At 37.8% G+C, this 14770-nt stretch overlaps 1 protein-coding gene across 3 annotated transcripts in view; it reads left to right on the forward strand.

The window, feature by feature from the left end:
- wdr25.L (WD repeat domain 25 L homeolog) overlaps positions 1-12285 on the forward strand; it is a 109680-nt gene extending 97395 nt beyond the window's left edge. For all 3 annotated transcript variants that reach the window (XM_041573069.1, XM_041573070.1, XM_018230558.2), the window contains 3 exons: positions 7666-7836; positions 9755-9895; positions 11482-12285. In XM_041573069.1, the coding sequence (XP_041429003.1) occupies positions 7666-7836; positions 9755-9895; positions 11482-11703 (534 nt within the window). In that variant the 3' untranslated portion in view covers positions 11704-12285. The remainder of the gene's footprint in view (positions 1-7665; positions 7837-9754; positions 9896-11481) is intronic.
- Positions 12286-14770: the final 2485 nt, after the last annotated feature.

A 14770-nucleotide genomic window follows, 5' to 3' on the forward strand; every position in this document is an offset into this window, starting at 1 on the left:
TCAGGAATGCAGAAGTGCATTCATGTTTTAGGTCCTCACATTTTGCAAGGAGAGATCAAGGAATTAATGCCTGGCTGAGAGATTGTGTATTGAGGAGGGTTTTGGGTTTTTGGAGAACTGGGCTGGTTTCTCAGTCGGCTACAGGCTCTTTGCTAGGGATGTGCTGCACCTCAATGATGATGGTGCAGCTGTTTTGGGAGAGAAGATGGCTAAAGGGTTGGAGGAGATTTTAAACTAGGAGTTGGGGGGGAGGGTTTAGTAAAATATTCAGTGGAAGACAGGTTAGGTGAGATAGTGGGCAAAGGAAGGGAAAATGGGGGTGGATGTTTTGTTAAGGTTAGGGAGGACCACATGTCATATGTTCAATATGGTACCAGTATTAAATGTATGTTTGCAAATGCAAGTAGTCTGACTGGTAAAATGGGAGAGCTGGAGGTGCTGGTGCTGGAGGGAAAATATGATGTGATTGGTGTGTCACGGAAACATGGCTTAATGAGTCGCGTGACTGGGCAGTTAATATCAGCGGCTATAATTCGTTTCGGAGGGACAGAGGCAATAGACAAGGAGGGGTATGTCTGTTTATTAGGCAGGATTTAAAAGCTTATATAAAGGAGGATATGATTGTAGAAAATGATGGGACAGAAGTCTTATGGCTGGAGTTCTTCACCAATTGTAAAGAGTCCCCCAAATTAATTGTAGGGGTATGCTATAGACCCCCTAATGTAAGTGATGAGGAGGAGGCTAAGCTCCTGATGCAAATAGAAAAGGCTGCTAGTTTGGGTAAAGTAATGATAATAGGGGATTTTAATTACCCAGATATTGATTGGATCAACAGTATAAGTAGTGTAATTCAGTCTGTCTAAGCGAGCAATGGTAAGCCAGGAAATGACACATAGGACTGGAAATTAATGCTAACCTTCGGCATTTGACCTTCTAATTAATATTTTGCTTCAAAAAGCTTCATATGCTAGAAGGCAAATTCGCTGACCTGAAATTACTGCGGAATCAATATCCGTCCATTTAATTATTTGCTTGCAAGGGATTGGCTACAAAGCAATTATTGAATCTATTTATAGGATTTTCTGCAAGATGAACTTAACCTTTTGTTGCTGAAGTTGAAAGCCATATTTTTGCATTTTTACAGTTCTCTTCAACTAATGGTAATAACCCACATGAGGAAGAAGGAAGCAGGATAAGCAGGAGAGCATTAATTAATAAGAATGGCAATGTTTTTATTTAAAGGATGTTCAGCTATTTATTATTTACTAATGAATAGTTTACATTGTGCATTCTTAGCAGGTTATTCTTTTAAAACCAGTGAAGTGAAAATGGTTGTTTAATTAAATACGAAACCTTGGTCTTGGTATATTCGCCACATTTGTGGGGAAAAAGCAGGTAACTTGGATGCAACCCTTTCCTTCAAAAAGCAAATTGTAGTATGTATCATTTGATGAATACTGCCAAATCAAAAACTAAGTAAATATTACTTCTACAGTCATTTTAAAGTGCCAGTTTATTCCTCAGCTCTGGGTACCTAACAAATGACATACAGAAAAACAAAGGCATACTATCTTAAGGAGCAGTGATAAGTGGACACAATATTAAAAGAGTGGCCCCACTTTCAGTTAACTTTTAGTATGTAATAGAATGGCTAATTCTAAAAAACTTTTCAGTTGGCCTTCATTTTTTTCTTTTATATAATTTGATTATTTGCCTTCTTATGTTTCCAGCTTCCATATGGGGGTGACTGACCCCATCTAAAAACAAATGCTCTGTACGGCTGCAAATTTATTGTTATTGCTAATTTCTGTTACTCAGCTTTTTATTCAGGGCTCTCCTATTCATATTCTTATTGATATCAGTGCATAGTTGATAGGGTACTTTGGACCATTGCTGAAATTGCAAACAAGAGCTACTGAATAAAAAGCTAAATAACTCAAAAACCATAAATGATAAAAAAATGTCAACCAATTGAATATTGGTAAATCACTCTCTACATCATACAAAATTTATTTTAAAGGTTAACAAGTATATGGGTGCTTTAGAGATGTTTATACTAAATACTAAATAATTAGTTCCTCACTGTAAGTGAGGAGACAATGAGTCATAAATTGGGAAATGAGGACTTTTGTATTTGAGGCTAATAGGTTGGTTTGTAGGCTTGATGGAAGATATTAGCTTTTAAGGAAACAATTGAAACTATGCAGAGTTAGAGAAGTTTTAAGCTTAAAGTGTTAGGTGGGGCATTATTGAAGGAAGCCTTGTAGGTAATGGTCAGGATTTTATATTTGAGGTAAGAAAGATGAGAGCAAATAGGTGAGGCAGTGGTATTTTAGATTGATTTTACAAAGGATAATAGTTGAAAACCAATAAGGTGGCAATAGTTTGATTTGCAACTGCATTACTGTTCTCACTGAGTAAAAGGCATGTTCTTGCAAAATATTTACAATTGACACGATTTTGAAAGGGATTGGATGTGAAGAATGAAAGAAAGTGCAGAATCAAGTATGACTCCAAGTCAGCAAATCTGTCTAGGTGAATGAAATTATTATATTGTTTACAGTGGCCCAGGGGAGCTTCGCCAATGAGGCGAGTTGAGGCTGTCGCCTCAGACGGCAGTGCCCCACTAGGTACCAGGGGCAGCAGAAATGCCGCTCCTGGTACTTTAAGTGCCGAATTTCTGGTTCTCAAACCGGAAATTTGGCTCTTCTAGCGCAGAGAGCACAGTTAGGCTCTCTGCGCTAGCGTACTGGCCCTCTCTGCCGCCCTCGTGGACTCTTCAGGCGCATGGGGGAGGGGGGCGGCAGCAACTGCTGCTGCCTCAGGCAGCAGAGGGGCCAAGATTGCCCCTGCAGTGGCCAATAGCGTAGAGAGAGAATGTTTTTGTGTATTTTGTCTGTTTTAGCAAGACTGAAAACATCCAATAAAACACAACCTCGTTTTCAAAAAAAGTGGAGACACTGTGTAAAATGTAAATAAGAAGAGAACTGGATGCTTTGCAAATCACTTAAACTCTATATTTAATTGCAAATAGTACAAAGACAACATATGAAATGTTCAAACTGAGAAATTATGTTTTCTGAAAAATATATGCTCCATTTTAAATTGAGGCCAGCAACATGTTTTAAGCCCCTGAAGTGTTCTACATAACAAAACAAAATTCTCTGCATTATGCAGTGACATACGCATCCTTAAAGGAGAAGGAAACCCCCTGGGTGCAAAAACCGTCCCCCCTCCCCTGTGTTGACCCCCTCCCTCCTCCCCCTGGCCTACCTGTCCCACTGGGCAAATGCCCCTAACTTGTTACTTACCCCTCTGCGCAGGCGCAGTCCACGGAGTTCACAGACGCCATCTTCTCCCAAGTGATCTTCTTCCTGCTTTGACCGGCGTTTTTGGCACATGCGCAGTAGGAGCATTTCGCCGGTATGGATCTACTGCGCATGGGGATCTACTGCGCATGCGCCAAAAGTCACAAAGTTTTCCGATTTCACTTCGTGCAGTAGATCCGTACCGGCAAAATGCTCCTACGGCGCATGCGCATGCGCCAAAAACGCCGGTCAAAACAGGAAGAAGATTGCTTGGGAGAAGATGGCGTCTGTGAACTCCGTGGACTGGACCTGCGCAGAGGGGTAAGTAACAAGTTAGGGGTATTTGCCCAGCGGGACAGTAAGGCCAAGGGGGAGGAGGGAGGGGGGAGCAACCCCGGTAGAGGGGGAGGGTTTTTGCGCCCAGGGTTTTCCTTCTCCTTTAAGCATCCATTTAGCACAATAGTTGCTAATTGCAGGGTTATGGGTCACTGGGCCAGGGAAAATTTTGCATGCTTTTTGTTGCCACACGTTTTTGCATCAAGTCCCTGTGAGTGCCGCAGCTTTGAGGAGCAACTTTTGGGAGTAACTAACAAACAGCTGTAAGATTGTGTTTGTTTGGCATTGCCTTGAAATCTTTCTTTTTTGGCATTTTATAGTTGTCATTTATTGAAGTTAATTGGGTTATCAAGAATATATGATTTGGTAGAAGAGGATGACAGCTGATTGCTTTGCAGTTATTCAAGGGAATTTTATGTTCTTTTGAATGTGCCTCTTATATGATATCACATGTAACAAATAGCTTCTCTTGTACTGCATGTGTTAAGTATACAGCAGCTCTATTCACTTGCTCTTCCATGCTTTAGGTTCCCCATGAAAGCGCGTGGCACAAGGTTTCCTTAAAAAGAAACTCTCTTTTCTTTAGAAAGGAATTATTTTGCTCAGCATGAGCACAAATGGAGAACAACAATATATGTTGTCCTCTAAATATAGTTTGCAGCAGGGTGCAGACAAAGATCAAGCTTTTGTTTTGTTAAAACTAGAGGCAAAACAAAACATATATTTGTTGGCTTCCACACTTTAGCACCACAAAGGAACTGACATTTACTTTCAGTATTATAAAACAGGAAAAAGCTTGTGTTTGCTTGTTATTCCCCTGGATTTATAGCCATAATAATTCAAGATTTAAACGAGTGGTATAGTTTATATGCATTTCATGCCACATGTTCTGGGGGCTACATGTACAGTAGCTTTCAACTTCTTTGTAGCCTCTAGATGCTTCCAATACCTTCAGTTAAATCCCTAAAATATAATGTATATAATATAATGATTTATTTTTTGTTAATGCAGGAAGGGGCTGAGTTAGTAATTAGCAGGTATAGTAAACAAGACTGTAAACTATGAGGGTAATAAAAATAATTTACTCAAAAGGGTATTTATAAGGTTCAGTATATATCAATTTTAGATAATAATTTATTATATTAAGCTAAATATAAAATGTCTGATACATCCAGAGCTTCAGGTAATAGAGACCTGATTTTGCAATTGGTGTATATATTGCTGTCAATCGAAACCTTGGTGGTTTTTTTTTCCATTCTGAGTGGGTGAAAGGTCTAGGTTCACAATGTCTATACAAGGCAGCACTTATCATTTTGTGCAGTTTTAGTTTCTTTTAATCTCCTCTGGTACCCTGGGAATGATTCCAACATGTAATTCCAGAAATACATTATGTGGTTGGCATTTAAGGTCTAGTGCATCAAATAGATGATCAGAAACTGGTCTTTTGCCATTTTATCCATTTGCTGTACAAGGAATGAAATTAGATGTCACCTACGGTGTTTATAAATGCGTGTTTATAGCTCCTTTTTAAATCAAACTTTATATAATCTGGTTATTCTCTCATATATATATATATATATATATATATATATATATATATATATATATATATATATATATATATATATAATATATATATATATATATATATATATATATATATATATATATATATATATATATATATATATATATATATATATATATATATATATATATATATATATATAAACCCAAATCACACCGTTGACTAGGTTTTTGCCCGGGAGCTATATATATATATATATATATATATATATATATATATATATATTTACAATTTGAAAACAAGTAATCAAGGAAGATCATATTTGTTTTAAAGTTTTTTCATGTTATTGCGTTAGGTGACTTAATGTAATGCAATATTTAAAGTTACAGTGAATGTCCCACTGTGGTAATTGTATTTAACTGGCACAGTTATCACACTTTTGCCATGATAGCCCTTCCTCTCCCCCTTTAGGAGGATAGAATATCACACAGTTTCCTGGTATGATAGACAGAAGCCATAGCACCTACAAAACTCACATGATACCCTTGAAAACTTTTCAGTAGAAATCAACTTGACCGCTAACCCCCTAAATAAACGCAATAGGATAGTTTGCTACCAATATGGATTCATGTAGCTTAGTTAGGATCAAGTACAAGGTACTCGTATATAAGTACAGAGAAAAAGGAAATAATTGTTAAAAATTATAATTATTTTTGTAAAATAGAGTCTATGGGAAATGGATTCCCATAATTTGAAGCTTTGTGGAAAAGCACAACTTGATTCAGTAGGCATAATGAACTGTGTTCATATCCAAAATAACTAAACTGGTTGATCATTTATTGGACATTAAAGGGAATGTTTACACCATTCTAAACCCCTATAATATGTATAAATATTGTGAACTGGTAACTGGAGAACAGTTTTTAGGGCTATATACAATCCCCTAGGTTCATCTCGTACTCCCATGTGTACAGCAGTCCTAAGTGGGTTAATTTTCTTAGGAAGTCTCTCCCAGGGAATAAATAGCAGGTTAGATCTACAGACTGTCCAGAGAGAGGGTGTCCCTGAGTAAGATTGCTATTGTTACCAAAAGGTTAAAAAAAAAAAAAGACTCTTTTAAGGTACTATGACTCTGTGGACTTGTATTTTTCTGTTTTGGCCAGGAATCCCAGTAGAGGACGGTGTATTAGTTAGAGCCTAAGTGTGGGAAGGGGTTTGCTTTGTTTTTTTTTTTTTTTACCTGTTCACTCACAGAGTCTGATAATGTGAATAATAATTTTGACTTTAACCTGCTAAAAAAACAAAACACAACACACACAACACACACACACACTTGGAACTGCATTCAGAGCTGGCGTGTGTTGGGCAGCATGTTTTTCCTTTGCATCCGGGGCCATCATCTATGGCAAGCATTAAGTTGGATGCAGTCCTTGCCAGACTCATTATCTGCTGCAAGGTGGCAAGTACAGCCTGCCCATTCCATTGCCCATTGTGCTACTGCTAAGTGCATAGGTCCTAAGGGGTGCAGTTATGCACCATTTAGTGAACTTGCACTTTTACCCTCATATCTCCATATTTGGTTATTGTTCAGTGACAAATCCAAGTCACAGAAGTTACCAAGAAAAAGTCAGAAGCCACTTCCTGTCTTTCTAGTAGATGATGATGATGATGTACAGTTACTTTTGGACTTTATGGTAGTTAATGGTGTGCAGCTACTCGTGTGGTCTCTCTGCTAGCTATGGTTTTCTTTTGGTTAATGTTTTTCTGATATTAAATAGTGTGCAACTACTGTAGCCTATTTGGTACTTGATATGTGCAACTACTTTATGTTTCTTTGGTAGTTTATGGCGTGTATGGCGTGTAGCTTCTCTCTGGTAGGTGTCAATGCATCTGCCCTTTGTTGCTCTGAAAAATGACTACATGCATATTTTGTATACCCAGTAATTCTGGATCAGCTAATCATATATTAAATGGCATCCCTCTGTCTATCTCTTTTTATGTATGGCTGCTATCGGTTAAATAGACTCCAATAAACCATATTTTATTTACGAAAAACTGGTATGCCTTTTCCATATTAAGATTTCCTATAGACTACCAAATCTTTATCTCACTTCCTCTTAAAGGACAATAAAATGTAAATCCACTGAGGGCATGCCAGTTTGATGGACACACTGTAGTTTGTTTAATCACTAACTATCTTACTGGGTGTTCCACCCCTTTGATATGACTTCTTCGTGTGTCCCTTTGGCAAATAAAAACATAATGCAGCATTCTTCATCACAATACCCTCTGCATTTTTTTTTAAAGATGGGGCACATGGGGGAGAGGTGCCAACTGACTGCCACGTCACAGTGGTTTCTTTTTTTTCTTTAAAATAATTTTGTAAATCAAACACAAATAACACATTTCATCATTTGTTGTGTACCCATGATATTTTTATTTAGCTCTTTTGCATACTTAATTGACTGACATTAGGAAATGTTTTTCTTGCAGGTGATACATGTATACAAAGCTGGAGTGCAACAACATTTTGAAGTCCTCTTTCTTCCTGGTGGGAAAGAATTTCTTAGCACCACGGACTCTGTGAGTCGGGATTCTGCAGACCGCACAATCCTTGCTTGGGATTTTCACACTGCTGCAAAAATCTCCAATCAGATTTTCCATGTGAGTCCTACATAGTTAGTTTGGGTTGGAAAAGACAACTGTCCAAGATTTCATTTAACAATACAAATGTTACAGCCGGAGAATATTTTATATTTGGATTCTCATGTTACACAAATATGAGAAGAAGACCTGCCTTAAGATTTCAAGATGTGTTGTAATGATCCTTGATAACCTCAGTTAGCAAGTAGGGTTACTGGCCTGACCAGTAAAAATTATTCTTCATGCCACAATTGTTATAAAGGGGAAAATAAATATAGGAAGGCCAGTATTTTTTCCCAGAAAAGGTTGCAACCCTAGTAGCATGCTGTAAGCTGTTTGGCTATAAATAAACCGATTATTTCCCTAATGTTGTTATCCACAAGTTGTTATGAAAATGAAATTTAATTCATACAGCATCCCCATATGCTTCCCATATGCTTTAGCTTTTTTAATGATCATAATTCTTGGAGGGTATAATTGTAAAAAAATATATAATGGTCAAAGAATTTGGTTTTATGGGATTATACTTAAGGGTTTTGCCTTTACAATTTTTCCTTTAACCCTTAAATTGCCACCCTCCAAAAAAACCAATGGTATTGGCATAAGAGCACTATAATGCCAACCTGTGTTTGCTGAAAACAAACAGCACAGCAAGGTCAAAAGGAGCAGGACTGGGGAATCTTGGGTTTCCTATTCCAGAGGCTTAGAAGAAGGGGAGACTTCATCAGAGACCAACCTAACTAGTGGAGTAATCCCTGCACTAGCTCCTCGCCATTAAAGTTGGGAACGGTTTTAAACCTATCTGGGAAAATGCCAGGTTCTGGCATTTTATAGTAATTCTACCAGAGAAGTACTAAATTCACAGATTACTAAGTATAGTAGTGTTTTACACTGGAGGAAATCCATTCTTTTTAGTGCTTATTACCTCACCTCACCTCGCCAAACCTCAGGCCTTGGTTTGAGAGCTTTTTTTGATCATCACAATACAGTTGGTGTTCTCTATCCAGTTTCCAACATGGTAGGTGAGGAACTAATACAGGGGGCACCTATCTAATCGGGTGAACTTGATACACGAGAAATTAATAGAGGTACAATCCACAGGATGGGAGCAAATACGGTAAAGAGTTAAAAGTTAGAAGTCCGTACTTTCAGGTCCACCCTCTCTACTTGGTGAGTGTCTCTACAGTTGTTCCTTTATATGCCCTTCATTCTTTTTTGGTGTGGACCATGTGGAATATTGCAAATAATCAGCAGCACACTGTTTTTTGTGTGAACTTAGTGACACAAAAAAATTATTGGCTCATAGTGGCATAAAGACAACATTTCAGGCCAAGCAGGGCCCTTTATCAAGTCTTGCTAAAGGGCCCTGCGTGGCCTAAAGCGTTTTTATGCCACTATGAGCCAATAAATCACTTTGTGGCACTAAGTTCACAAAAAACAGTGTGCTGCTGATTATTTGCAATAGACTGTATAGATAATTGACCCTAGGCAGTTTCTGCCATGCAGTCAGCACCTGGTACCTGCAAAAAGGTTTCCTGTTCCAAGTCGAGCACTCTGTACTTGCTGTGAATTTGGGACTGCATGGGAGAACAACTTAACTAGAAGAGTAATTCTTGCACCGGTTCCTCACTTTACCAAGTTGGAGATTGTGCTGCCTGGTGCATTAGGGTTTTTCCTTTCAGCCCCATTTAAGAATTAGCCTTTATAATTCATTGCCATCTTGCTAATATACTGGCAGCATTTTAAGTTCAATTACAGGATGTGCACCAGAGAGGTGCCCTGGGATGCTACTGTTGCACTTCACTGATCAGTCATGAATATGTTGATTTAATTTCAATGCCACAAATTTCACATTGCATTTATTATTTATTTCATAAAAGTTGTATTTTATAAAAGTATTGTCATATAAAATATCCCTAACTGTATATTTGGTTTACAGGAGCGATACACATGTCCAAGTCTTGCTTTGCATCCAAAAGAAAGTATATTTGTTGCACAAACAAATGGAAATTACATGGCTTTGTTTTCTACTCAGCGCCCATACAAAATGGATAAGAAAAAGAGATTTGAAGGACATAAGGTATTAGTTTCTTCTTTTTGTTCTTTATAAGTTGTAAGTTATTTTATCTGGGGGGGTTGGAAAAAAAGAGTGGTAGTTTCCTAACCAATAAATAAAGAATAAAAGACAGCTACAGTAGAATTCCTGTGTGTCTGTGCAAACCATTCATTTATTCTCCCTTGACAACAGCAGCCATAGTCAGATCTCTGTGTTTTGTCAGAACACCAAGCAGTTTCCTCCAATTAGAGCCTGGCTCTGTGCAGAATTCACTGAAGTAGAGAGGGAGCCAGGCACTGACTAGAGGAACAGCAGAACAAACCCATCTCTGTAGCTGTCACACATATTTAAAACAAGGAAAAAACGTTTAGAGGATAAGTAATATGTGTAAATCCACCAGCAATGATCTCATGTGTAAGAACATTTATAGATTACATACTTAAGCTGGCCATAGATGTGCAGATATATCCTTATGTCCGATGCACGATCGTTTGTTGCAGTCTCCCGACCTACCACTAACCATTCAGAATAAATAAAGTATCATATAGTATCATTCCTTATGCCGTTATGAACACAATTCACATCAATTTTTGTATTACTTTTACTTGCAATGTGTTGCATGGGGGCCAGTTTACTCCGAACAACACACTGCCAATGACCAATCCTAGTATTCCAATTTATGGGCTCTGTTAAATTATGAACACATGTGCTCAGATTGTATTCTAAATGTCTTGCTTGTCTTTGGCCTGCTTTTGGCTCCTAAGAAAGGAAATCCAGGATGGTTGTGTGTTCCACTGTGGGAATGCATGGGGTTATCCATTTTCTTTAGTAATTATACTGGCATGTCTGGGGTGTGTTCTGGTAAAATGGTTGGACAGTGTTCAAAGAATTTTACTGTGCTGCATGTGGCAGATGTTTTTTCCCTCTCCGTTTTTCAAATGTTGGGAGGTATGTCAATGGACACTTACTATCTGTGTTAGCATTTACTAAAAAGCTAGTAAACAAGAATTCTGAAACAACTGAGACCTAAGCCATTCTGTTTAAATGCAAGTAATGTAAACCCTGAATGGATTATATACTATTTATATAGACTCAAGTGTCTGTATTTAATTTTTATACAGTTTTTAAGCTATAGGCACAGATCCATATGGGTCATTTACTTTAACCCTGGTCGGAAGTGCAAGAGCACTAAGGGGCCAAAAACATGCCCCTTAATGGTCATTCAGAGATCACTTCTGTCCAGTGTCTGCACCTCGTGTTGGTAAAAAATCTGGCTCTGTTTTAGAAGCAATTTATCTAGTGTGGAAGGTAGGATGCATCCGTTTTTTTCACTTTGCTCCCAAGTCATTCATGTTGTAAATGACCCCTCTAGACTTCATGTAATTTATGCACCTGTCCATGTACTGTATATAGTTATTATGTATTATCTAGGTTAAACACTGGCATCTTAATATGGAAAGCCTGAGATTCTGGTTTGATAACACTAGTGCTATCAAGTGATACTCTTGTTATGTCTGTGTTCCATGTGTCACAAGCTTTCTATGTTGCAGTGCAGCTAAAATAATTTCACATACATTTCCCATTTCAAGTTGTTCTTTCCCCCCCCGCAGGTGGAAGGGTTTGCTGTGGGATGTGAGTTTTCTCCCGATGGATCTCTTCTAGTAACAGGAAGTTCTGAGGGCACAGTTTTCTTCTACAATTACCATACTGGCAGAATTGTCCGCTCTATAGCTGGTGATGGCAGTGCTTGCGTCAGTGTCAATTTCCACCCTGTTCTTAATTCACTTCTTGTAACATCTTACTGGGATGGGCAAATCCGAATATGGCAGTAACTACATCAAATGCTGTTACAGTTGGATATAATAGTGGGAGCTTCACCATATCTTGTTATTTTACAGGAGTTCTATTGTACATTTCTTTCTTGGAACATATTCATGGAGTTGTGCATATTTAAAGCTAATATACACTTATTGCAGATAATTTTGTGTGCTACAACAGAAGAAAACAAAGAAGAACTAACATAGAGCACGCTTATCTTGACTAACTAAATGTCCAAATAGATGCAAATAGACTGTATGTGGCTCTATAAGTAGATGGTGAGTCAACAACTACTTCCCCCACTTATACTGGCTTTTAAAATGGATGGGATTTAAAATGTTTTTCCATTAATATTTGATGTTATTCCATTAATATTTGATCCCCCTTGGCCTAGAATATAGCGGACAGGGACCGATATAACTTCAATATGACAAGCTGAATAGGACTTTAAATAAAATTTTTAAGAGCAGGGTCACCTTCCCAGTTGTAATTGTGTCTTCATAACCTGTACAAAGTAACCTGAGAGTAAGCACTGAAGATTGTGTGTTGGCAGCAGGTAAAGGATTAAATGATAAATAAAAAATATTTGATTTATACTTGATGTTTATATTTTATTTTCCAGTATTCCTTTACCACTTTTAAACTAAGAAAGCCTTAGGAAGCTTGAGAAAGCGTCTTTATTTTAGAATCCTAATACAGTGTTAATAAAAGGCAGAAGAGCACAGCCATTTTCTGTGGCCTAGTATTTTAACACTTTCATGTTACTGATATCTGTAAGAAAGGCATCGGATCATGGAATTTTTTAAATGAAATGTTGCTTTGTTTTTGTAATAGAACTCTAATCTAAGCCAAATATTATACAATGCTTTTTATGTGACACCTTGTTTCAGCATTTACCCATGTGAATTAATTATATTGAAGTGCAGTCATTACAGCAGCAGCTTTATGGTAATGTTAGCAATATCCTGTTCTAAATGCAGAATTTTATAAGAAACTAAACACCTGAGAATTGCCTCATTCCTGTAAAAGGAATGCACGCTTCTGTGCACTATTCTTTAATATGCTGATGCGATTTTTAAAACTGCCTGATCAATATCTGGTCATTTTGCAGGGACCAAGAGGGCAGCGTAAATCTATCTGTGTTCAGCCACCTTAAGGGTGGTGGCACACGCCCCGATTTGGGGAGACTCGTCTCATTTAGTTTTTGTTTTCCAAAGTTGCCTCACGAGGAAACTCAGAAAAGCCGAAGCAATCAGAGTGCCATACCAGGTATTTTGGGTTAGATTAGTCGTCTGAAGAAGAGGAGATTTATCATTGGGTGACAAATCTACCCAAATTGCCACGTGTGCCACCACCCTTAGTCCAATGGGCCATGATGAATCACATCTCTTTTTTTAGTCAGTTGTATCACTTTATATATCAAAGCATTTGGACTTACACTACAAATGCCTAAGCCATAATTAAATCATTATTGATACCAATAAGATATGGAAACCTGTCCATATATATATTTATAATGCTCAACATGCAGTTTTATATACAATGCAATGTTTTTTACTGTCTTTTTAAGGTATTGTGGTTCCAGGGCAGCAGAGCAAATAGGATCTTCACAGCCAAAGCCCTTTGTAGAAAAGGTGATGGGATAAGTCTGGCTGACAATTTTCTGAATAGGAAGGTCAAATGTATCATCTGCAGCTCTAGCGAGAATCTAATTAGGCCCAAAGGAAATCTATGTTCTGGCACAATTTGCAGCAGCTCTCTCTTTCTCTAGGCATTGAAAGAGTTTCAAAGCTCTGCAGAATTCAACATTAATGATTTTCTAAAGTATTTACCCTTCAGATGTAAATGAATAGGCCACTATGCCCAAAATAGAAGACAAATTGATTTTTTTATACTTTGGATGTTTTTGACAGCCGTATGCCATTTATTTTTAATACAATATTTTTGCTTTTTTAGCATTTTTCTCTTGGCAGCCACAGATTGCAGGTGAGATGCTGCACGTTCAGCTTGGTGCCATGAGTACAGGCCGTATAGGGAAGAATGGGCTTCGTTAACTCCTGCATTCACTTACAGTGGAAGGCATTACAAATCCAGCACCGAGTAAACGCCTGTGTGTAAGAGCCCTTACTTAGATCAAATTATTTGAATGGACTCGCGTGTCTGCTCAGATATGCTGAAGCAGCTTAAGATGGAACAAGATGGTTGTCATCAGTCAGATAATAGCAGAAAATGTATTATTGTTATCTTGATCATTGTTTCTTAATACAGAGGCATCTTTTGTAAAAACCCTCCTCTCTGCATGCTGGATGCAGTGTTTACACTGATATGGGTTAATGGATGCTATATGGGCATTCACATAAACTGGAATTGAAGTGTATTGGTGTGCACCTCACATTTTGCACCTAAAACCTTGTGCTTGCCTCTATTTAACTACACTTTTATATCAGCTGTTTAGATTTGAGACTTGTTGTTCTAGTTACACTTAATATAGGCCAAATCACTATGGCAAACCTTGCTGCCTTGGATTTTTGTATTATATTGCTTTCTATTAAAGTTATGAAAGTTCTGAGTTGTTTTTTGTACTCTTGCACACTGTTTATGATTTGCCAGTGCACAAGTCTAGGTGCCACATGCTGAGATGCTGTGCAAGGTGGATTGCAGGGGCCAGTGTCTTCACATGCTACTGCCAGAGAACAAACAGGTATCATAAGTTGCTATAGCAGGTAAGTACCATCATTTGTTTGCAGAAGGGTTCACCAATGGAGCTACATTTAAAAGTTTTAGCTCTGTAAACTCAAACTACAGTTATGGGATCCGTTCTCTGGAAACTCGTTATACAGAAAGCGCCAACCTACAGAAAGACTATCTCCCATAAACTGCATTTTATCCAAATAATCCAAATTTTTAGAAACAATTTCCTTTTTTTCTATAATAATAACAGTGCATTGTACTTTATCCAAACTAAGATATAATTAATCCTTATTGGAAGCACACCCAACCTATTGAGTTTATTTAATGTTTACACGATTTTCTAGCAGACTTGAGGTATGGATATCCAAATTACGGAAAGATCAATTATCC

This window comes from Xenopus laevis, chromosome 8L (genome assembly GCF_017654675.1).
Source record: "Xenopus laevis strain J_2021 chromosome 8L, Xenopus_laevis_v10.1, whole genome shotgun sequence".
NCBI lineage: Eukaryota > Metazoa > Chordata > Amphibia > Anura > Pipidae > Xenopus > Xenopus laevis.